A 25889-nucleotide genomic window follows, 5' to 3' on the forward strand; every position below is an offset into this window, starting at 1 on the left:
CTCCAATTCACTCACTCAACAAAGATTTTCTTCCCTCACGCCATTCAATCCAAAAAAATCCTGACACAAATAGAAAATGTATTAAAATGTCATCCCCTTCCAAAAAAAAGGCCAGTAAAAGAAAATTGACAGAACATTGCCAAAAAAATTCATCAGCCCTTTTCAGATCGGATGGCATTTGTGCGAGTTACAATTGTGTAACAGTGCACTTTACAGTTGAGTCGTTGAAGAGGGCCATGAGATAATGAACAAGTGCCAATTTCTGGATCTAGAGGGGTGTTTTGGCACCAATTTTCTCCCCCTCTCCTGGAAATGTCAACAGAACTGGATTCCGTCTCGTATTATTGTTCTCAAATAAGACCAGTGAGTGGCAATGGGTTATTTTACTAAAAGCAAAAGAGGAGAAACAGTGCAACACAATACTGTCCTTCTAACCCATTCACACATGCGTACTTGCTGAGTAATAATCAGGAGAAAGAGCCTTTGCTGATAGCCTCCATATAATTCTGTTGTGATCTTTTTCTTTATTCATCGGGTGTGGGCATTTGTTGCCCATTCTTAACTGTCATGAAACGCAGTTAAGAGTCAATCATATTGCTGTAGGTCTGGAGTAACATGTAGGTCAGATCAGGTAAGAATAGTTGATTTTCTTCAGGTCATCAGTGAACCAGATGAGTTTTACAACTGCTGATAGTTTCATGGTCGCCATTGCTGAGAATAACTTTCAATTCCAGATTTTTTTTTAAAATTTAAATAATTGAATGTAAATTCCACCAGCTGCTGTGGTGGGATTTGAATACATGTCATCACAGCATAAGCCTGGACCTCTGGATTACTAGTCCAGTGACAATGTCACTATATCACTATTTCATCCCTATAGATGAGTTGGTTCAATGCAGACCAGGAAATCAAACCTGGAATCTCTGATCACTGTAGCTTGAAGATTATCAACCTCACTCAACATTCATGGCAAAATGTCCTCACGCGTTGGAAAACTATAAAGCAAAGAACAACTAAAGCAACTTGAACTGACAGCTAAACTCGCAGCTACGAGTTCTGAGAGAGACTGAAAAATATACATGAATGATATGTGACCTGCAATTTCAAACAAACCAGAAATAGTTTTCCTATCAGATGGTGGAAACTCCATATTTTACGTACCAACAGAATTTATTGATGCAGCAATGAGGGTTCCTCCTCTCCTAAAGGGGGGCAGGGAGGAGGGGGGGGGAGCAGCTCTATTTAAAGCAGCCATGCTCGGATGCCTTGCACAAGTGGCTATTTGTTTACACATTAGCGTGGGTGCAGAACACTGATAGGCAATTTAACCATAATGTCCAGAGAAAATTGCTCTTCAAATAAATCCAACTTCCTGTTCAGCATCCCTATTAAAACATGTTTTCTATCTTTGGCTTATTTTGAGTGCAAATAGGTCGCCTGCCAAAAAACAGCTTTTACATCAGATTAATCATTGAGAACAGAGTTTGGAGAGGTGTCACAGAGCTTCCCAACTCCAATCTTACAGCACGTGCAGTCAAAGTAACTTCTCCATTTGTAAGTCACATCTGATGTGGAATCTGGTATTAGCTGTGCAGAGCTCATCCAGTGTAAGTGCAAACCAATGTTCATGTTCAATGATGGGCAAAGGGTTTTGGAGGCATCCACCACAAGTGTCTAGAAAGCTGCAAAGCACAAAAATGTGCACCAGTTCACCAATCCTTCCTGGTATTCACTTGACAACTTGGAGGGTGCAAATGTTGACATCGTTCCTTGGTGAAAAAAACTTCAAACAAGCTGACTCCAGTTCAAATTGCAGGAAACTCATGTGGCAGCTTCAAAAATGTTTAGAAACTTTAAAACGAAGATTTTTTTTTAAAAGCACAAATTTGAAGTTCTTGATTTCTTTATCACATCATCTGATACACTCTTCTTCAGATAGATTATATACATCCTCTTCATCTTCTGTATCTGGTAAATTCCCCCACAGAAGCTGGTCAACACCTGAAATTAAATAAATCACACTGTAATATTAGCATACAGTTTCCCCAGAATACTCCTTACACAACGGGAGAAAAAAATTCACAGGATCCATAACTCTACTGCCTACATCTGGGATCAGAGAACCACTGCCTTTTGTATATATATTAATGACCTAAACATGGGTGTACAGGCATAATTTCAAAATTTACAGAGGAGACAAAACCTTGCAGTATCGTGAACGTTAAGAAGGATAATGATTAATTTAAGATGATATAGACAAGCAGGTGCAATTGATTTGATTTGTCACATGTATTAGTATACAGTGAAAAGTATTGTTTCTTGCGCGCTATACAGACAAAGCATACCATACTTAGAATACATGGGGGGGGGGGGAGGAGGAGGAGGAGGAGGAGGAGGAGGAGGAGGAGGGGGAGAAGAGGAGAGGTGCAGAATGCAGTGTTACAGTCATAGCTAGGGTGTAGAGAAAGATCAACTTAATATAAGATAGGTCCATTCAAAAGTCTGATGGCAGCAGGGAAGAAGCTGTTCTTGAGCCGGTTGATACATGACCTCATCTTTTATTCCGACAGAAAAAGGTGGAAGAGAGAATATCCAGGGTGCCTGGGGTCCTTGAATGCCGAGAAGTCCAAATATGTGCAGGTTAGGTGGATTGGTCATAATAAATGTGTGGGGTTACAGGGATAGGGTGGGGGAAGACAGCTTGGGTAAGATACCCTGTTAGAGTTGGTGCAGACTCAATGGGCCGAATGGTCTCTTCTGCACTGTACGGATTCTATGGTTCTGTGATGCTAAGTAAGGCAGTATAAAATAAAGGGTACAATTTTAAAGGGAGTATAAGAACAGAGAGAGCTGAAAGTATATGTGCACAATTCATAGAAGGTGGAAGGACACATCGACTTGGTGGTTAAAAAAGGCATATGAAATGCTAGTTTTTAAAAATAAAGGCAGAGTATAAAAACAAGGAAGCTATGGGAGGCTTTATTAAACACCTAGTCAGCCGCAACTGGAGTATTGTGTCCAATTCTAGGCACTGCACTTCAGGAAGGATCTGAAAACAGGGGAGTTCAGAAAAGATTTGCAAGAATGGTTCCAAGGATGAGGAACTTCAGTTACCTAGATAGATTGAGAAGTTCTCCATAGAGAAGGTTGTGAGATTTGTTAGAGATGTTCAAGATCATGAGGGGACTAGACAGAGAGAAATTTCCCATTGGTGGGAGGGTCAAGAGTCATTTAAAATGATGGGCAAAAGAATCAACAAAATGAAAAAGCACTTTTTGTAGAAGTGAGTGGTTAGGATCTGGAATGCACTGTCTGAGAGGATGGTGAAGACAGATTCAATAGAGACTTTAAAAGAAAATTGGATAACTAACTGAAAAAAAAATTATAGGGTTATAGGGAAAGGGTGAAGGAGTGGGGCAAATGACTGCAGAGAGCCAGCATGGACACGATGGGTTGAAGGGCCTCCTTTATTTTGATTCAGTTACAGGATGTGGGTGTGGCTGGCTAGGTCAGCATTTTTATTACTCATCCCTAATTGTCCTTGAGGATGTGGTGAGCTGCCTTCATGAACCGCTGCAGTCCATGTGAAGCTGTTACATCTACGGTACTGTTCGGGAGGGAGTTCCAGGATTTTGACCCAGCAACAGTGAAGGAACGACGATATATTTCCAAGTCAGGATGGTGAGTGGCTTGGAAGGAACTTCCAGGTGGTGGTATTCCCAGGTACCTGCTGCATTTGTACTTCTAGGTGGTAGAGGTGGTGGGTTGGATGGTGCTAAGTAGCGTTGATGAGTTCCTGCAGCGCATCTTGCTGCTAATGTTCATCAGTGGTGAAGGGAGTTTATGTTGAAGATGTTGGATAGGGTGTCAATCAAGCAGGCTACTTTGTCTTGGATGGTGTTGAGCTTCCTGAATGTTGTTTGAGCTGTACATATCCAGGCAAGCAAAGAGCATTCCATCACATTCCCCATTTGTGCCCTGGAGATGGTAGATAGGTTTTGCAGAATCAGGAGCGGAATCACTCTCCGCAGTATTCCCAGCCTCCGACCTGCTCTTGTAGCCACAGTATGGCACAGTGGCACAGTGGTTAGCACTGCTGCCTCACAGTGCCCGGGACCCGGGTTCGATTCCCGGCTTGGGTCACTGTCTGTGCGGAGTTTGCACGTTCTCCCTGTATCTGCGTGGGTTTCCTCCGGGTGCTCCGGTTTCCTCCCACATTCTGAAAGACGTGCTGGTTAGGTGCATTGACTCAAACAGGCGCCGGAGTGTGGCGACTGGAGGAATTTCATTGAAACTTCATTGCAGTGTTAATGTGAGCCTTACTTGTGACTAATAAATAAACATTACATTACAGTATTTATTTGGCCAGTCCAGTTCAGTGTCTGGTCAATGGTAACTCCCACAATGTTTATAATGGGGGATTCAGCGAAGGTAAGGCCAATGAATGTCAAGAGGAGATGGTTAGATTCTCTCTTGTTGGAGAAGCTCATTGCCTGGCACTTGTGTGGCACAAATGTCACTTGCCACTTAGCAGCTCAAGCCTAATGTCCAGATCTTGCATCACATGGGCATGGGCTGCTTCATTATTGGAGGAGTCACGAATAGCGCAATCAGCCAACATCCCCACTTCTGACCCAATAATGGAAGGAAGGTCATTACTGAAGCAGCTGAAGATGGTTTGGCCTAGAACACTGAGGAACTCCTGAGATGATTACCCTCCAACCACCACAACCATCTTCCTTTGTGCCAGGTATGACTCCAACCAGTGGACAGTTTACCTCCAGATTCCCATTGACTCCAGTTTTGCTAGAGCTCCTTGATGCCACGCTTGGTCAAATGCTGCCTTGATGTCCAGGGCAGTCACTCTCATCTCAAATTTGATTCTGTAACAATTCTATAACTATCCTAGAGCTTTCCAATTGTGCTTACCATTGAGTCACCATCTCCCAGGGCACTGGTTTAAAATCCTAATCTAGAGATCCCTCCTGGGCCTCGCTCCATCTTACCCATATTGTGCCCAGCCCCAAAACTTCTGTCACATTCCCTATTCCTGAACCACTGTGACAAGGCCTTCAGCATTGCACCCAGGCCCCATGGAGCTCGCTCCCTCCATCTAGTTATGCCCATTAATTCAAAATCTTCCTCAAGGAAAAACAAATACTTTTTTTTAAATGTTTCATTTCAATTACTACATCATTCATTTTTGAGGAAAAGATTTGGGATCAACATGAATAGATTGGACTACTATGGAGCAGAGATATTGTAGAATTGTATTTTTCTTTAATTGTTTTGCTACAATGAAATGGAGGTCACCTCTGTTATATATTATAGATCATTAAATCTATCTGGAATTCAGATTGCAAGAGAAACACTAATCTTTTGAAAGACACGCCCCTTTAACATGTGAAAAATCAAGTTTTTTAAAAAATTACTCCCCTCCTCCTCTGACTGAAGACGTTGATTCATTCTGAGCTACTGTTTCACCAGTAATGTCAGCCATTAAAATTAAGCCCAATTCTGTCTGCAGTAAATCTCTTCACATGCCGTTTCCAGCAGGGGTCACTCAGTAGTAATTCATAACAACTCCGATCTGCTCAGCCAAATATTCCAGCTCTCATACATGTTGAAGGGGAGACTTTGGAATACGTTGAGCACTTTCCATAACTTGGCAGCCACCTCTCCAATACTGTGTCAGTTGTGCCAGTTCAGCCTTCTGAAAACCACGGCAGCAAGTGTTTGGCAATAAAGACATCTGCAAATCGGCAACAGTCCTCATGTACAGAGCAGTTGTCATCACCAACTCCTGTACTACAATGAGACCTGGACTGTGTAACAGCAGCACAGAGCAATTCCATCAGCAAAGCCTCTGCCACTTCCTCTGGATTTAAGAGGCAGATCATTGAACAGACACTACTGTCCTTCTTGAAACCAGGTCCATGAGCATTCAGGCAAAACTCCTGCAAAATCAACTTCAATGGACTGGACATTGTGTTCAGATGGCAAAAAATCCATCTCCTGCCCACCAGTTCCAGCCAAGGACGAGGAAACCGCTCTGAAGATCTCCTTGAAGCACAGGGACATTGACATTAATGACTGGGAGGAACTTGCTACAATCTTTCAGAATGATGACAACTTGTCCATCAAGCTAAATCACACAGTGTCCCAGCATCTTAATGATAAGGCAGAGCAGTGACAAAGGAGAGAAAAGGAAGAAAATCCTGAACTCCTGGTCCCATCACCTCATTGGGTACATGGAGCGGAATGTCCAAAGATCAGCGGGGTGGAGAATCAGCCTGTTCAGTCTCATGAATACCTACGGCAGAAACTCAACACCCCAAGTAAAAGTCATCCTTGAATGGAGCGATAGCAGATGACAACTCAGTAATAATCAGGAATGGGAAGCAAGGTGATTTATTTCCTGATTGGCTCAGGGCGCTGCAGCTAATTATAGTGCCTTAGTGTTCTCGTACATCAAAGCAGCCAATAGATTGAACACGGTTCTCCCTGATCTGTAAGGCTCAGTGCCATACCATACCACACACTAAGTCACCAGGAAATTTGTAAATTTACCTCATAATATTTTTTAAACTGGTAAAAATATCAAATAGTCCTGAATTAGTAATGTGCAGTGGGGTGAATCCAGGAGTTAAATGATAATATATAATCCTTAGAGCAATCGCATATTTTAAACATCAGATATCAGAATTTGTTTAGCTCTCTGTCACATATGTAGGTCTCTCATGGTCAAATGCCCTGTTCTCTGGTGTCCACAGTGGTGGTCAGTAAGCAATAGATCAGGTGGATTACACAAAATCATACAGTAGTATCCCAACCATTTCCAGTTTCCTTTCAAAGCCAGGAAGGAGAATCACTCTTTACACGCAGCCAGGAATTCATTACCTCAGCAATATAGTGGCACAAGAATTAAAAACTTCTCAGGTGTGATAACTCACATTTTGTAAATAGTTACAGAATTTTGTAAGGGCTCAGTAATCTGATGTTGTAACATTAGAAACAATATCTTTAAAACAGGTGGCTCCTCAAGATTACCAGGTGTTACTCCATGTGATAAAGTGCAGCATGCAAACATTTACAGTCTGCAATGCTTTAGCATTTGAGTTCAAGGACAACATTTACAAAATAATCTTTCACACGCCAGTAATAACTGGGCTATCAGCTCCCTACACCTATACAACACTAGCTGTCTGGACAATGGAGACACTATACTGTGGTTTCCCACAATCAGCTTGATAATGTGCTTACCAGAGGAATCCAGTCTGTTGACAGCATAGATCACCTGGCTGTGAAACATCCAGAAATGGCCATTGTTACAGGACAGCAAACATGGTTTGCATGGGACGACCACATGGTAGCCAACAGCATTACCACTGAAAATGAGAAAAAAGTGATGATTGTTTACGATCTACTTCCACCGCTGTTGAAATAAAATCCTTCCAAACCACATCTTGCCCATTTCCCGCTCATAAAACTCAGTCATTAACTTTTTGTGTGACAGAAAATTAAAAACCAATCTATAATATAATTAAAGTAGGACATTTGACAAGCGTCCTGAAATATACACACAATACGAAGGAAAACTGGGAACTGAGCTCCACAGGTGCTGAGGGACCAGTTCAATTGGATATGGTCCGGCCCGGTATAATACTAAGCCACACAGACCAGAAGGTTTCAGTTCCATATCGAGTTGCTCTGTGAGCCTGTTCTGAGAACAGAGCCAGACAGAGTTGTGCTGCTTTCTATGGTTGAATAGCCTGCTAACACTCACATGTGAAAAATGGGTGGAGTGCTACAGTAGCTAATACCTCTGGAAACAAACCCCCAACCCACTCCACCACAGAATCAGCATCGTCAGGACAAGAGAAGATGAAAGTGGGCAGCATTTGCTCTCCAAAACTTAGAACTGAAGCTCCCACGCCTACCTCTAATAATTTGCACCTATAGAATATTCAGCATTCCAAGATAGGTTATACCAGGAAAGAGATGAATCAAGTAAAGATCAAATCACAGAAATAGACTGAAAGTGGAGAAGGAAGTGGAGAAGGAAGTGGAGGTACAAGGCTACAGGAAGGATATTCCAACAGGACCAGGTAGGTGAAGACTCTGCCACCAATGTGTGGGATGGGTGGGGAGATTAGGAGAGGGGGTGGGTGGAACTAAACAGAAGAAAGTAAGTCAGAAAGCACAACATTTTTGAATCACTGAACTGAAGGAGCTAGGATTGGAGGAAAGATGGAGTAAAGCCATTGAAGAGAATTTCAAATTCAATGCATTGCAGATTGGATCTAACGTAAGTCAATGTGGGATCTTGTTTTGCACAAAATAGGCACCACATTTGCCTACACATCACTATACTTCAGAGTAATTGACTATCTCAAGCATTAAAGACTACTGGCACGGTGACACAGTGGTTAGTTAGCACTGCTGCCAGACAGCACCAGGGACCAGGTTCAATGCTGGCCTTGGGTTACTGACTGTGTGGAATTTGCACATTCTCCCCGTGTCTGCATTGGTATCCTCCCACACTCCAAAGATGTGCAGGTTAGGTGGATTGGCCATGTTAAATCACTCCTGTGTGTCCAAAAATGTGTAGGTTAGATGGATTAGCATTGGTAAATGTGAGAGGTTACGGGAATAGGGCGGAGGAAGAGGGCCTTGGTAAGATACTCTGTCAGATAGTCGGTGCAGACTCGATGAGCCGAATGGCCTCCTTCTGCACTGTAGGGTTTCTATGATTCTGAACTTTCCTTTATTTAAATCATAATTAAGGTAACTGAAGACATCAGAGTATGAACTTACTGTTCACTTCTCATTACTCTCGATTTCAAAGGGAGTTGACATTAAAAAGATCCTTTCATGGGATGTGGATGTCTCTGTCTAGGGCAGCATTTATTTCCCATCCCTAATTGCCCTTGAGAAGGTGGTGGTGAGCCACTTTCTTGAATTGCTACAGTCCATGTGGGGTAGATACATCCACAGTATTGTGAGGAAGGGAGTTCCAGGATTTTGACCCAGCGACAGTGAAGGAACAACAACACATTTCCAAGTCAAGGTAGTGTGAGACTTGGAGGGGAACTTGCAGATGGCGGTGTTCCCATGTGTCTGCTGCCCTTGTCCTTCTAGGTGGTAGATGTGGAGAGTTCGGAAGGTGCTGTCTCAGAAGCCTTTGTGAATTCCTGCAGTGCATCTTGTAGATGGTACACATGGCTATCAGTGATGGAGGGAGTGAATGTTGAAGGTGGTGAATGGGATGCCAATAAAGCAGGCTGCTTTGTCCTGGATGATGTCAAGCTTCTTGAGTGTTCTTGGAGCTGTACTCATCCAGACAAGTGGTGAGCGCTCCATTACACTCCTGATTTGTGCCTTGTAGATTGTGGATAGGCTTTGCTGAGTCAGGTTGTGAGTTACTCGCCGCAGGATTCCGAGCCTTTGACCTGCTCTTGTAGCCATAGTATTTATAAGGCTAGGCCAGTACAGTTCCTAATCAATGGTTAACCCCAGAATGTTGATAGTGGAGGATTCAGAGATGGTAGTACAACTGAATGTCAAGGGGAGATGGTTAGATTATCTCTTGTTGTGATGGTTATTGCCTGGTTCTTGCATGGTTTGAATTTTACTTGCCACTTATCAGCCCAAGCCAGGATATTGTCCAGGTCTTGCAGCATATGGACATGGACTCCTTCAGAATCTGAAGAGTTGCAATTGCTGCTGAACATTGCGCAATCAATAGCGAACAACCCCATTTCTGACCTTCTGATAGAATGAAGGTCATTGGCGAAGCAGCTAAAGACAGTTGGATCTAGGACACAATCCTGAGGAACTCCTGCAATGATGTCCTGGAACTGAAATGATTGACTTCCAACAACCACAACCATCTTCTTTTGTGCTAGGTATGATTCCAACCAGGGTAGTTTTCTCCAATTCCTATTCACTCCAGGTTTGCTCGGGCTCCCTGATGCCACACCCGGGCAAATGACATCAAGGAGTCCAAGCAAAACTGGAGTCAAAACTGGGGCGGCACGGTGGCACAGTGGTTAGCACTGCTGCTTCACAGCTCCAGGGACCTGGGCTCAATCCCCGGCTTGGGTCACTATTTGTGCGGAGTTTGCACGTTCTCCCTGTGTCTGCATGGGTTTCCTCCGGGTGCTCCAGTTTCCTCCCACAGTCCAAAGATATGCGGGTTAGGTGCATTAGCCATGCTAAATTGCCCCTTAGTGTTCCAGGATGTGTAGGTTAGAGAGATTAGCCGGATAAATATGTGGGGTTACGAGGATAAGGCCTGGTGGGATTGTGGCGGTGCAGACTCATTGGGCAGAATGGCCTCCTTCTGCACTGTAGGGGTTCTATGATTCTATGAATAAAGCATTACTAATGGTAAACATGTGAAGGTGTGGCTTAGAAGCTTTAAAAAATGAGATAGATTATCTATGGAAGCTTTAAGTATCAATTTTATCAAATGAGAAGCCAGCATTTGAAAACAGATACACCTGGGGTGGAATTTTGCAGCCCCTCTTGCCAGTGCCAGGCAGGCAGGTCCCTGCAGAGGAGGGGCAGGAGGTTGAAGACAGAAGGCTCTGTGGCTATGGGAGTGGCCATTGATGCCATGGGCCACTCCATGGCCAAAGAATACCCACAAAGGAGGGCCCCCTCCAGAGCCCGCTGGGTTCACCAGACATCCTCCCACACAGTGGAGGGTCCCCCTGCAGATAGTGAAGTGTCAATGGAGCAGAGAAGAGGCCCTCAATCTGGCCACTTAAGTGGTTACAATTGCCTCTGGGCAGGCGGTGTATCTGCCACTTTTGTTGGCGCTGACAAAACTAACTGGCAGCAGGAATGCTACCTGCTGCCTTGCTGCACCATTTTGGTGGCCTTCCCTCCTCACGTCCCTATCGAAGAGTTACTGTGGCTGTGATTACTCTTTCACAAGATACTGCAGAATCCAGACATTCATTCTTCAGTGGTCATTCATTTATGAATTCCAGTTACAGCTGAGAACAAACTTACCATTTTAAACATGCAATGTCTTTTATTTTACACTTGCAGCTTTCTGTGGAATAGCAATTTCCAACAAAGTCCACGGCCCTGTAATTGAGAACAAGTTAACATGAAGTAAGAGCTGCAATCTTCATCACTTAGTAAGATGTTTCCAACTAGAATACTTGGCCCAACAACATGTCTATAGTCTGTCACACCAGTATTCACACCAATATAGGAGCCAAAACAATGCACCTATGATCAGCTGTATCTTTTTCTCTGTTGGTAATCTCAGCCCAGCCACAGTACATGTGCCCATCTTGACTTAGTCTGCAGAGTTTCTGTTGCTGATTGCCATCCAGCAACCTGTGCTACGGATTTTACTGGTGTAAACACAGTAAGAAGTCTCACAACACCGGTTACGTCCAACAGGTTTATTTGGTCGCACAAGCCACTAGCTTTCGGAGTGCTGCTCCTTCGTCAGGCGAGTGGGATTTCAGTTCACAACAGGGCATATAAAGATACAAACTCAATTTACAAAATAATGGTTGGAATGCGAGTCTTTACAGGTAATCAAGTCTTAAAGGTACAGACAATGTGAGTGGAGAGAGGGTTAAGCACAGGTTAAAGTGATGTGTATTGTCTCCAGCCAGGACAGTTAGTGAGATTTTGCAAGCCCAGGCAAGTCGTGGGGGTTACAGATAGTGTGACATGAACCCAAGATCCCGGATGAGGCTGTCCTCATGTGTGCGGAACTTGGCTATCAGTCTCTGCTCAGCGACTCTGCGCTGTCATGAAGGCCGCCTTGGAGAACGCTTACCCGAAGATCAGAGGCTGAATGCCCGTGATCGCAGAAGTGTTCCCCAACAGGAAGAGAACACTCTCGCCTGGTGATTGTTGAGCGATGTTCATTTATCCGTTGTCGTAGCGTCTGCATGGTCTCCCCAATGTACCATGCCTCGGGACATCCTTTCCTGCAGCGTATCAGGTAGACAACATTGGCCGAGTTGCAATGTAGGTACCGTGTACCTGGTGGATGGTGTTCTCACGTGAGATTTTACTGGTGTGACATTGGATCTGAGTAGAAGTGGCTTCAGCTACAGTAGCCTCGTCAAATCAGCCACACAAAGGATAAGTAATTTGGAGAGGTGCCAGGAGGTTGCAGTTGCCAACTGAAGTATACGGGGAGGAGAAAAAAAATTGCAAATTATTTGCATTTTGGCAATAGTACATGGGATTTCTTGGTGAAAAGACACCCAGTACCTTGTTGATAGGCAAGTTACGTTTGGGCCACACTCTGATGTTATACATCATGAAAGGAAATTGAAGGACAAAAATCAATAATCACTTTGACAAGTGCAAGATAATTAAGAAAAAGCTAGCATGGATTCATTAAGGGAAATTCATGTTTACCTGATATGCTGGAGTGTTTTTGAGGAGGTATCAAAAGGTTGATAAGGGCAATGGTATTGCTGTGGTCTATATGGATTTTCAAAAGGTATTTGATGCAGTGCCACACAACACACTTGTGAGCAAAATTTTCGCTCATGGGATAAGAGGGAAAGTAGGCACTTGGATGAGAAATGGCAAGTGACAAGAAAGAGAGAGTAGTGATAAATGTTGTTTTTCAGATTGGAGGAAAGTTTGCAGTGGAGTCCCCCAGGAGTCTTCCTGATATATATTAATGACCTAGATGATAGTGTTCAGGGCATTATTTAAAAATCTGCAGATGATACAAAGATTGGAAACATTGTTAACGGTGATAGGCAACACAGTGATGAGCCTCACCCTCCAAGAACCCGGGTTCACCTTGGGTGACTGTGTGGAGTTTGCACATTCTCCCTGTGTCTGTGTGGGTTTCCTCCGGGTGCTCTCGTTTCCTCCCACAGTCCAAAGATGTGTAGGTTAGGTGTGGGATTGGCCGTGGTAAATGTGTGGAGTTATGGAGATAGGGCAGGGGAAGAGGGCCTGGGTAAGATACTCTGTCAAAGAGTCGGTGCAGACCCAATGGGCTGAATGGTCTCCTTCTGCATTGTAGGGATTCTATGATTCTACAGTCCTGAACTTCAAAAGGACATGGACATCTTGATGGATTGAGCAGACAAATGTCAGGTAAAGTTTAATGCAGAGAAGTGTAGGATGATTCAATTTGGCATGAAGAATATGAAAAAACAGTACAAAATAAGGGGAGAAACTCTAAAGGTGGCACAGGAACAGAGATACTTCGGTGTATATGTACTTAACGTCATTGAAGATGGCAGAATATGCCAGGAGAGCAGTTAATAAAGCATACAGTATATTGGGTTTTATTAACAGGAGCATTGAGTACAAGAGCAAGGAGGTCATTTTGAACTTGTATAAGACACTAGTTAGGCTTCACCTGGAATACTGTCTCCATATCTGGGCCATACTTGAGGAAGGATTTGAAGGCATTGGAGAGAATACAGAGGTGATTCATAAGAATGATTCCAGGAATAAACAACTATAACTATGAGGATAGATTGGAAAGGTTGAGTCTGTTTTCCTTGGAGAATAGAAGGCCGAGAGGAGACTTGATGGAGGTATTCAAGATCCTGAGGGGATAGGGTAAGCAATGAAAAACTGTCCCCATTCAAGAGAGCATCAAGAACTAGAGGACACAGATTCAAAATAATTGGCAAAAGGAGTAAAAGTGATGCGATAAAAAAAATTACCCAGAAGGTGGTTGGAGTCTGGGATTAACTTCTCAAGGAGGTAGTGGAGACAGATTCATTTTTGGTATCTGAAAGGGAATTAGACTGCTATGTGAAAAGAAAGGTTGTGCAAGGTTACAGGAATAAGGCAGGGGAGTGGGATTAGGTGAAATCCTCTTTCAGAGAGCCAGTGCAGACTCAATGGGCTGAGTAGCCTCCTTCTGCACTGTAAAGATTCTGTGAGGATTTTAGCCAGGGTGCAGAAAAGATTTGAGAATGGTTTCAGGGATGAGAGGCTTCAGTTACGGGGGTAGATTGGAGAAGCTGGACAATATACCCACGAATTTCTTTCATCCAGAACATGCAATCTGTTTAAATACTCAGCCCCTTTCTATTTCTTTGTGTGGTGGTAATTTAAAGGGGTCAACTTGTGCCCAGTCTGCACAGGGGCCATTCCTCAGTACACACAGTTTAGAGGGAACATTGAAACTGATTATTTTAAACTCTAACCCTTGGAGAACTATGAAAGGTGATTTGATAGAATAGTCCAAAATCATGAGGTGTCTCGACAGAGAAAACAGTCGCTTGGTAGTACAGAGCTTAAATAATGCCAAAAAGTGGGAAATGTTGCTGAATTGTTTTCACCTTTTAGAATCATTAGAATCCCTACAGTGCAGAAAGAGGCCATTTGGCCCATCGAGTCTGCACCGACCACAATCCCAGCCAGGCCCTACCCCCATATCCCTACATATTTTCCCACTAATCCCTCTAACCTACGCATCTCAGGACACTAAGGGGCAATTTTAGCATGGCCAATCAACCTAACCCGCACATCTTTGGACTGTGGGAGGAAATCAGAGCACCCGGAGGAAACCCACGCAGACCTGAGGAGAATGTGCAACCTCCACACAGACAGTGACTCAAGCCGGGAATCGAACCCAGCTCCCTGGAGCTGTGAAGCAGCAATGCTAACCACTGTGCTACTGTGCCGCCCCCGTCAGGACAAATGCAAGAATGCCAACATGCCCCGCCATCTTCAATTACTCCAACAATTTACGTCAGAGGGAAAAAGGATTTTGATTGGCGAGCAAGTCAACTCTGATTGGCCGAGACATTGTCATGGAGAAAGCAACAGGGAACTACAGACTCCCTAGACTCCCGGGTAATTTTTAAAAGGCGCAAGTCTTGAACATATTCCTTTTGCCTGTCGAGAGTGGTTCTCTTTGTATGAATGTAAGTCACTTCTAGTAAGCGTAAATAAGCCATCTTATGAGCTTGACCGATTATCTTAATTTGGTTGTTAGTGTAGCTATTAGCACATTCGAGATTGTTCAGCAAGTGCTGCCAAATCGGGGAATCACATCGCAAGGTGGAGATTTTGTATAAGAGTAAACTGCGACTTTCAAAACAGTAATGGATAGGTATCTGAAGATAAGAAAATTGCTGGGTTAGGGGAGAAGGGCAAGAGAGTGGGATGAGTTAAATTGAATTTGCGGAGAACTGACTTGGACTCAACAGACTGAACAAATTCCTGTTGTGGTGTAACCACTCTATGATTCTATGTTGAGCTTGGCTGATTGACCAGCATGACATCTTAAGAGTGGACTTTCACAATCTTAAAAAAAGAGGATTTTTTAACATTCCCAAGAAATATTTGTTGACGTTTCAGAAGTAATACTGAGTAGTAAAAATGGAGGAGCGACCTAATGGGTCTTTAAAATTATTAAAGGTTTTGATACAGTAAACATTTCCATTTTTAGGGAAGAGAATAAAACAGATGGCATCAATATAAGATAATCATCAAGAAATCAAAATAGGGAATTCAGGAGAATTTTTTTTACCCAGAGTGGTGAGAATGTGGTATTCGCTACCACAGGGAGTGATTGAGAATAAAATAGATGCATTTGAGGGGAAGCCAGACAAACACGAGGGAGAAGGGAACAGAAGTTAGATAACGGAGGATGAAAAGAACCTCAAGTGGAACGCAAGCACCAACATGGACAGGTTGGGTCAAATGGCCTGTTTCTATGCTATCGTTTTCATTCAGTCCTATCATATTCCAAAACTCTAATCAACTAACCTTTGATAAATTTACTTCCGCTTCTTCATTTTTCAACATCACTTGTATTGACAAGCGGACGAGATGCACTACCATCTGCCACACTTCGAATCATAGAATCCCTACAGTGCAGAAGGAGGCCGTTTGGCCCATCGAGTCTGCACCGACCACAATCCCACTCAGGCCCAATCCCCATAACCTCCTGCTAATCCCCTTGACACTATGGGCAATTTACCATGGCCAATCGACCGAACCCGCACATCTTTGGACTTTAGCCAGCAGATTTTCTCAGTCTGAAATGGACGAATGGAAGATACATGTAATGCAGTGTTAAGCTTTGTTTGTCAATTCTCCTGTGAAGTATCTTGGGTGTTTTACTATATTAAAAGGCACTGTACAGATGAAGTTGTTATTGTGAAATTCAGGAGGACCAGAAACTCTGCACATTAATGTTGTTAGCAGGGTGATGTGCTTTAATATCACATGCATAGGCAACCTCTGGGAAGAGATGATGCTTGCACAGAGGCTGTACACTCTAATTCAAATATTTTTGTTAAAGTCCAACTTATATTGATTTAATACAGCACACCAATGTTAATAATGCTAATTGTGGAGCTCCTTTCATTCTTTATCCCTCAGGTTGAGAGACAAAGGAGAAAAAAATGATCAATGCAGGATTTTCCAGCCTTGCTCAACCCGAAACTGGAAAATCCTGCCTGAGGTTAACGGACCTTTCCATGGTCTGCCCCTCACCCGCTCCGATTCCCGTGGCGGGCAGGACAGTAAAATTCCAGCCAATGTGTATAGACACACGTGGCAAGTAGTTTCCATATATCAGAGTTACGCCACTCAATGAAAATAGACAAAGGAACGGGCAAAGTGCAATCAGCTGGAATCACTGCAGCTCAGGCCTCATAACTGCGCAAGGGTTGGCGCTCTGCTGTGAGTCATAAGAATGCAAGTCGCAGACCATACCAATATTTACCGGAGACTTGAAATGAATGAGTCGCTTCAACAAGATAACTACAACCTGAATTTTATGTGAATTAGAAACTTCACAGAAAATTGCTGAATATATTTATTCTGCTCGATAAGGTTCTCTTCACAAACGGAATGAACATTGGATACATCAGCCTCTATTTTGTTACAAATTGCCGGGGAATAACCTACCTTTTACCTACCTCACATAAAAGAACTAGTCAATAGTTTGCTTTGAAGTCATACAGAGTCACTGGGCATCCTCAGGACAAATGTCATTAACAGGAGCAACATGATGCGGAGTTGCCGGCGTTGGACTGAGGTAGGCACAGTAAGTAGTCTCACAACACCAAGTTAAAGTCCAACAGGTTTATTTGGTAGTAAAAGCTTGTGCTACCAAATAAACCTGTTGGACTTTAACCGGGTGTTGTGAGACGACTTACTAGGAGCAACATGGTTAGCCCCATGTCATTATGTCCCAAATCAATTATCTTTGCTTTCTGGAATGTTAAAAGAAAACCCAACCAAAAGATGGCATGCCAGACGGCATTAATACCAGGTTAATTGTATTATATGATGCCTTATTGGGACATTAAGCCCACTGAGTGTAAAGCACTGCACACTGCAGTTACTGCTGACACAGGTTCCTGCTTACGTCAACCTTGTCTCAGAAGCAGCACTCTTTCCACTTAGTGATATAATTCCACTCCACTCGAGACCCAAGTCCATAGTCCAAGTTTACATTCCTGTGCAGCACTGAGGGAGTGCTGAACTGCAGCAGACTTGTTAAACTGCTCACTCAGGTGGAGGTAAAAGATCCCACAACACAAGAGGGAGGAGGACAGGGACTGTCCCTCAGCTGACATCCTAAATCAAGTGAGCTGGAAATTTATCCCATCAATGTCTGGGACCCTGGAATTGCATTTACCAACATCAGGACAGTGGCTCCCATTCCAAAGGTACTTCAACACCTGTGAAGCACTTTGATACATCCCCAGAGAACAAGGAACAAAGAAAAGTACAGCATGGGAACAGGCCCTTTGACCCTCCAAGCCTGTGCCAATCATGATGCCCCAACTAAAAAAAAACCTTCTGTCCTTACTCGGTCTGTATCCCTCTATTTCCTCCCGATTCATGTACCCATCCGATGCCTCTTAAATGTTGCCAATGTGCCTGTTTTCACCACATCCTCTGGCAGCACATTCCAGGCACCCACCACTCACTGTATGAAAAATTTCCCCTGCACATCGACCTTAAACTTCCCCCCTCTCACCTTGAACCTGTGCCCCCTGGTAACCCCAGTTGTTAGCACTGCTGCCTCACAGCGCCAGGGACCCAGGTTCGATTGCTGGCTTGGGTCACTGTCTGTGTGGAGTTGGCACATTCTCCCCTTGTCTGCATGGGTTTCCACCAGGTGCGCCAGTTTCCTTCCACGGTCCGAAAGATGTGCTAGTTAGGTGCATTGGCCATGCTAAATTCTCCCTCAGTGTACCCAAACAGGTGCCGGAATGTGGAGATTAGGGGATTTTCACAGTAACTTCATTGCAGTGTTAATGTAAGTCTGCTTGTGACACTAATAAATAAACTTAAAACTTGGCACTTCCACCCTTTGGAAAAAGCCTCTGACTATCCACCCTATCTATGCCTCTCATAATTTTGTAGACCTATATCAGGTCTCCTCTCAGCCTCCATCTTTCCAGTGAAAACAATCCTAGTTTATTCAACCTCTCCTCATAGCCAACGCCCTCGAGGCCAGGCAACATCCTGGTGAACCTTCTTTGCACTCTCTCCAAAGCTTCCACATCCTTCTGATAACGTGGTGACCAGATCTGTAGCTAGTGGTGTTCCATAGGGATCAGTGCTGGGACCTCTGTTGTTTGTAGTATATATAAATGATCTGGAGGAAAATGTGGGTGGTCTGATTAGTAAGTTTGCGAATGACACAAAGATTGGTGGAGCTGTTGATAGTGCCAGGGTTGGCAATACTCCAAATATGGTCTTACCAAGGTTTTATATAGCTCCAACATGATTTCCCAACTCCTGTACTCAATGCCCCAGCTGAAGGCAAGCATGCCATATGCTTTCTTAATCACCTTGGGCCATCTGTGTTGCCACGTTTAGAGAACTGTGGACCTGCATGCCCAGATCCCTCTGTATGTTAATGTTTGTAACGGTTCTGCCATTTACAGTATAATTCACACCTAAATTGGATCCTCCAAAATGCATCACCTTGCATTTGTCCGGATTAAAATCCATCTGCCATTTCTGTGCCCAAGTCTCCAAACTATCTATGTCTTGTTGTATCCTCTGACAACCCTGGCACTATCAACAGCTCCACCAATCTTTGTGTCATTCGCAAACTTACTAATCAGACCACCCACATTTTCCTCCAGATCATTTATATATACTACAAACAACAGAGGCCCCAGCACTGATCCCTGTGGAACACCACTAGCTACAGATCTCCATTCTGAAAAACACCCTTCCACCGCTACTCCCTGTCTTCTATAACCAAGTAAGAAGCCTCACAACACCAGGTTAAAGTCCAACAGGTTTATTTGGTAGCAAAATCCACTGGCTTTCGGAGCGCTGCTCCTTCGTCAGGTAAGTGGGAGTTCTGTTCACAAACAGGGCATATAAAGACACAAACTCAATTTACAAAATAATGGTTGGAATGCGAATCTTTACAGGTAATCAATCTTAAAGGTACAGACAATGTGACTGGAGACAGCATTAAGCACAGGTTAAAGAGATGTGTATTGTCTCCAGACAGGACAAGTTAGTGAGATTTTGCAAGCCCAGGCAAGTCGTGGGGGTATATAACCAAGCCAGTTCTGTATCCACCTAGCCAGTCCACCCTGAATCCTATGTGATTTTAGCTTTTCCAGTTTGCCACGTGGGACTTTGTCAAATGCCTTACTAAAATCCAGATAAACTACATCCACAGCCCTTCCCTCATCAATTTTCTTTGTCCTCTTCAAAAAACTCAATCAAGTTGGTGAGACATGACCTTCCCCATACAGAACTATGCTGCTGTCACTAACTGGTCCATTTTTCTCCAAATGTGCATATATCATATCCTCAGTATCTTCTTCAAAAGCTTCCCCACCACTGGTGTCAGGCTCACCAGTTTATAATTTGTGGGATTATCCCTGCTTCCTTTCTTAAACAAGGAAACAACATTAGCTATTCTCCAGTCTTCTGGAACCTCGCCTGTGGTCAAACAGGATGTGAAGATATCTGTTAAGGCCCCAGCTGTTTCTCCCCTTGCCTCCAGCAGTAACCTGGGATAGATCCCATCTGGCCCCGGGGACTTGTCTACCTTAATACAATTTAGGATACTCAACACTTTCTCCTTTGAACAAAGAACAATACAGTACAGGAACAGGCCCTTCGGCCCTCCAAGCTCGCGCCGCTCCCTGGTCCAAACTAGACCATTCTTTTCCATCCCTCCATTCCCACTCCGTTCATGTGGCTATCTAGATAAGTCTTAAACGTTCCCAGTGTGTTCGCCTCCACCACCTTGCCCGGCAGCGCATTCCAGGCCCCCACCACCCTCTGTGTAAAATACGTCCTTTTGATATCCGTGTTAAACCTCCCCCCCTCACCTTGAACCTATGACCCCCCCGTGAACATCACCACCGACCTGGGAAAAAGCTTCCCACCGTTCACCCTTACTATGCTTTTCATAATTTTATACACCTCTATTAGGTCACCCCTCATCCTCCGTCTTTCCAGTGAGAACAACCCCAGTTTACCCAATCTCTCCTCATAACTAAGCCCTTCCATACCAGGCAACATCCTGGTAAACCTCCTCTGCACTCTCTCTAAAGCCTCCACGTCCTTCTGGTAGTGTGGCGACCAGAACTGGGCGCAGTATTCCAAATGCGGCAGAACCAACGTTCTATACAACTGCAACATCAGACCCCAACTTTTATACTCTATGCCTCGTCCTATAAAGGCAAGCATGCCATATGCCTTATTCGCTACCTTCTCCACCTGTGCCGTCACCTTCAAGGATCTGTGGACTTGCACACCCAGGTCCCTCTGCGTATCTACACCCTTTATGGTTCTGCCATTTATCGTATAGCTCCCCCCTACGTTAGTTCTACCAAAATGCATCACTTCGTATTTATCTGGATTGAACTCCATCTGCCATTTCTTTGCCCAAATTTCCAGCCTATCTATATCCTTCTGTAGCCTCTGACAATGTTCCTCACTATCTGCAAGTCCAGCCATTTTCGTGTCATCCGCAAACTTACTGATCACCCCAGTTACACCTTCTTCCAGATCATTTATATAAATCACAAACAGCAGAGGTCCCAATACAGAGCCCTGCGGAACACCACTAGTCACAGGCATCCAGCCGGAAAAAGACCATTCCACTACCACTCTCTGTCTTCTGTGACCAGGCCAGTTCTCCACCCATCTAGCCACCTCCCCCTTTATCCCATGAGATACAACCTTTTGCACCAACCTACCATGAGGGACTTTGTCTAACGCTTTACTAAAGTCCATATAGACGACATCCACGGCCCTTCCCTCATCAACCATTCTAGTCACTTCTTCAAAAAACTCCACCAGGTTAGTGAGGCATGACCTCCCTCTCACAAAACCATGCTGACTATCGTTAATGAGTTTATTCCTTTCTAAATGCGCATACATCCTATCTCTAAGAATCCTCTCCAACAACTTCCCTACCACGGACGTCAAGCTCACTGGCCTATAATTTCCCGGGTTATCCTTCCTACCCTTCTTAAATAACGGGACCACATTAGCTATCCTCCAATCCTCTGGGACCTCACTTGTGTCCAGTGACGAGACAAAGATTTGCGTCAGAGGCCCAGCGATTTCATCTCTCGTCTCCCTGAGCAGCCTTGGATAGATTCCATCAGGCCCTGGGGCCTGATGTATTGACATTCTCTAGAGCGTTCACACACCTATCCCTGACCCCAACATCCGTCATGTCCTTCTACTTGGTGAATACCAATACAAAGTAGACATTAAGGCTCAGCATCAAAATAATTTAGCATCTCTGCTGGAATGAATATTCATCCCTAAGCCATCAAATACACCATCTCTAAATTTCTAAACCAGTTCTGATCAAGTTAGTGACAGAAAATGCAAGTTGCAGCTTTCACGGACTCAGAACATCCCAAAGCTCTTTACAACCAATGATATACTGATGAAGTGTGGTCACTGTTATAATGTGAGCAATGTGGCAGCCAATTTGCACACAGCAAGATCCCACAGACAGTGATATGATAATTGGTTGAGGAATAATTACTGGCCAGGACACTTAGGAACTCTCCCTGCTCTTCAAATAGTGAGATGAGATATTTTACAACCATCTCAGAAGGCAAATCGGGCCTTGGTTTAAGATCGCATCTAAAAGGCAGCATTTCTGACAGTATAGCATTCGCTCAGTATTGGAGTGCCAACCTAGATTATTGTTGTCTCTGAAGTGAAACTTGAACCCACAACCGACTCAAAAGGTGAGAGTGACTAAGTCACAGCTAGTACAAATTGTGCAACTGTAAACATGTCATCGCATAGGATTTGCAGCACAGAAACGGGCCATTTAATCCAACTTCTCTGAGCTGGTGTTTCTGCTCTGCAGGTGCCTCCTCCAACCCCCTCTTCATCTAACCCGAACAGCACAGCCTTCTATTCCTGTCTCCCTCGTGTGTTTATCCAGCGTCCCTTTAAATGCATCGATATAGTTCATCTCAATCATTCCCAGTGAGTTCCACATTCTTACCACTCTCTGCTTAAAGAAGTTGAGAATCATTAAAACATAGGAACTACAAATGGTACACATACACTAGCAGATAGAGTGAGAGCTGTCATAGTCTGATCCTTACCTTGTTGGGGGGATATCAGTGGAATAAAGTTCCACATCTGTGTCAGCAAGCAGGACTGCCTTCATGCCTCGGGCACACAGTATATTATCACAGAACTTGCAGCACAGCAACACAACCAGTTTATTCTTAAATGTCAGCGTCGACATCTCCAACTTCTGTTTCTGAACTTTATAACTTACTTTAAAAGGTCTACTTTTAAATCTGCCTCTCTGATTTGCCGCAGTGACTCCGAATGATTAAACCTGATTGCTATCTTCTTTATGACTCATATACAGCAAGTAGAATCACCAAATCGATTCACGCTGCGTCTGTCCCCAATAAACAAGTTGAATTTTGAAACACACCCCACTAATGGTTTCAATCTATCACTCAACTTTCACACAATCTCACTTCTCCAAAACCAAACTTTCACTCAGAATTAAAATTTAAAAAGCCAGACAGTTAACTTTCCCTTGCCAGCTGTTTCACTGGGACAGCCTGGCCTGCTCTCACTATCTGAATGTCCCCTCCAGGATTGTAATCACTGCACTCTCACTATACATCGGGCTCACACTCCTGGCTGTCCTTGTATCTCTGACCATTAATGCATGTTTGGCTCGTCTCCCTGCCCCTCAATAATCACGTGTGCCTGCCTGGATCTCTCTAGCAATAGCTGTCTGTTGCTATACTGTACCTCCAACCCTCTTTCTGTGTACACAGCCTGACTGCCCAACACTGGGGATCTGTCCAGAACTGACCAGCTTTGCAGGACCTATTTCCCTCAGTTCTATCTCCCTGCGTTCTGCCCTTCAGCCTTTGCCGGCCCCTCTCTCTATGCATCTACCAGTATAACATCCATCTCCCTCAGTATACACTGGCTGGCATCTCAATATCTCAGTGTACACTGACTGATATACTCTGACTGACCCCTCCACATACACTGACTGGAATATACTGACTGTCCCCTCAGTATACACTGACTGGAATACACTGACTGACTGATATACGCCAACTAACCCTCAATACACTAACTGATTAAGTCTAACTGACCCTCGGTATACACTGCCTGCCCCTCAGTGCACACTCTCTGGTATATGCCGCCTGCCCCTCAGTACACTAACTGGTATACACCGCCTGCCCCTCAGTACACTAACTGGTGTACACCGCCTGCCCCTCAGTGCACAAACTGGTATACACCGCCTGCCCCTCAGTGCACACTCTCTGGTATACACCACCTGCCCCTCAGTACACTAACTGGTATACACCGCCTGCCCCTCAGTACACTAACTGGTATACACCGCCTGCCCCTCAGTGCACACTCTCTGGTATACACTACCTGCCCCTCAGTACACTAACTGGTATACACCGCCTGCCCCTCAGTACACTGCCTGCCCCTCAGTACACTGCCTGCCCCTCAGTACACTCCCTGGTATACACCGCCTGCCCCTCAGTACACTAACTGGTATACACCGCCTGCCCCTCAGTACACTGCCTGCCCCTCAGTACACTGCCTGCCCCTCAGTACACTGCCTGCCCCTCAGTACACTAACTGGTATACACCGCCTGCCCCTCAGTACACTGCCTGCCCCTCAGTACACTAACTGGTATACACCGCCTGCCCCTCAGTACACTGCCTGCCCCTCAGTACACTAACTGGTATACACCGCCTGCCCCTCAGTACACCGCCTGCCCCTCAGTACACTGCCTGGTATACACTGCCTGCCCCTCAGTACACTCCCTGGTATACACTGCCTGCCCCTCAGTACACTCCCTGGTATACACTGCCTGCCCCTCAGTACACTCCCTGGTATACACTGCCTGCCCCTCAGTACACTAACTGGTATACACTGCCTGCCCCTCAGTACACTAACTGGTATACACTGCCTGCAGCTATCTCGAGCTCTCTCTTAGCTCCGCCCCTTTGACCGTTGGCCCTGGAACGTTCGCAGCGTTCAAATTCGCGAGCCCGCTTCCTATTGGCTCAACCAGGGCAGCGGCCCTGATTGGTTGCTGCTGTGCCATATAAATACAGCGGTCAGCAGCAGCCCCGCTCATACCCGCGGCAGCGGCTGGAGGTAAAGGGTGGCAGGTTGGTGGTGGGCGTCTGAAGCGAAATCCGGCCTTCACACTAATGGAACATTTTAAAACATTCTTCAGCGATGGTGTGTTTATGTCCATTGAGTCAATGTTTAAAATATTAAATATCTCCAACCCGCTCGAGGCGGATTTAAAAAGCCATAAGACCAGCTCGATCGCTGATTGGGTGGTCGTGGTGTCAATCACCCCGATCTCCACACCGATTGGTCAATGCTGCTGTCAATCAGGTCATCGTCCTGCCCAGGGGATGCCGCCTCCATTCTGATTGGTGCGCTGGCTCTGAGGCAATAGCGGTGCCCCGCCCCTCCCCCCGTCGCCAGGAGGTTGTCCCGCACTGGGCTCAGGAGCGCCTCCACACCAACAAACGTGGAACTGCAACTAACTTCATTATTCCTGGAACAATGCTGTGCATCTACTCCAGAATAGATGGACTACTTGAAAACCACAACATTAAAAGCTTTATTTCGAATGTACATAGCAGAGCATTTGAGTTGCATTTGTTTTCATTTGTTCATGGGATCTGGATGCCTCTGACAAATAAGAAGTCTCACAACACCAGGTTAAAGTCCAACAGGTTTATTTGGTAGCACTAGCTTTTGGAGTCTCGCTCCTGCATCAGGTGAGTGGGAGTTCTGTTCACAAACAGGGCATATACAGACACAAACTCAATTTACAAGATAATGGTTGGAATGTGAGTCTTTACAGATAATCAAGTCTTAAAGGTACAGACAGTGTGAGTGGAGAGAGGCCCAAACACAAGTTAAAGAGATGTGTATTGTCTCCAGCCAGGACAGGACAACGTCATGATGTGGAGATGCCGGCGTTGGACTGGGGTGGGCACAGTAAGAAGTCTCACAACACCAGGTTAAAGTCCAACAGTTTATTTGGAATCACGAGCTTTCGGAGCACTGCTCCTTCATCAGGTGAGTGGAGAGTTGGGTTCACAAACACGGCATATATAGGCAAAGACAATTGCAAGATAATGGTTGGAATGCGAGTATTTTCAGGTAATCATGTCTTTGCAAGTATAGATAATGCGAGTGGAGAGAGGGATAATCACAGGTTAAAGAAGTGTGAATTGTCTTAAGCCAGGACAGTTAGTGAGATTTTGCAAACCCAGGCCAAATGGTGGGGGTTACATGTAGTGTGACATGAACCCAAGATCCCGGTTGAGGCCGTCCTCATGTGTGCGGAACTTGGCTCTCAGTTTCTGCTCAGCGTTTCTGCGTTGTGTGTTTTGAAGGCCAC

At 44.7% G+C, this 25889-nt stretch overlaps 1 protein-coding gene across 1 annotated transcript; it reads right to left on the bottom strand.

Annotated features, from left to right (window-relative positions):
* Positions 1-1881: 1881 nt before the first annotated feature.
* On the bottom strand, positions 1882-22711 carry LOC144479221 (protein FAM72A). Its single transcript, XM_078197883.1, has 4 exons — positions 22566-22711; positions 11023-11100; positions 7264-7388; positions 1882-2001 (listed from the first exon to the last, which is right to left on the bottom strand). The coding sequence occupies exons 1-4, from the start codon at positions 22709-22711 to the stop codon at positions 1913-1915; spliced, it is 438 nt and encodes a 145-aa protein (XP_078054009.1). The 3' UTR covers positions 1882-1912.
* Between the last annotated feature and the right edge of the window lie 3178 nt (positions 22712-25889).

The sequence above is a fragment of the Mustelus asterias genome, chromosome 25 (assembly GCF_964213995.1).
Source record: "Mustelus asterias chromosome 25, sMusAst1.hap1.1, whole genome shotgun sequence".
NCBI classification, from domain to species: domain Eukaryota; kingdom Metazoa; phylum Chordata; class Chondrichthyes; order Carcharhiniformes; family Triakidae; genus Mustelus; species Mustelus asterias.

Coding starts and splice junctions, on each gene's coding strand:
- LOC144479221 (XM_078197883.1), bottom strand. CDS start 22,711: ATGTCGACGCTGACATTTAAGAATAAACTGGTTGTGTTGCTGTGCTGC. Junction 11,101..22,565: donor ACTGATATCCCCCCAACAAG/GTAAGGATCAGA, acceptor TCTCAATTACAG/GGCCGTGGACTTTGTTGGAA. Junction 2,002..7,263: donor CAACAGACTGGATTCCTCTG/GTAAGCACATTA, acceptor ATTTAATTTCAG/GTGTTGACCAGCTTCTGTGG.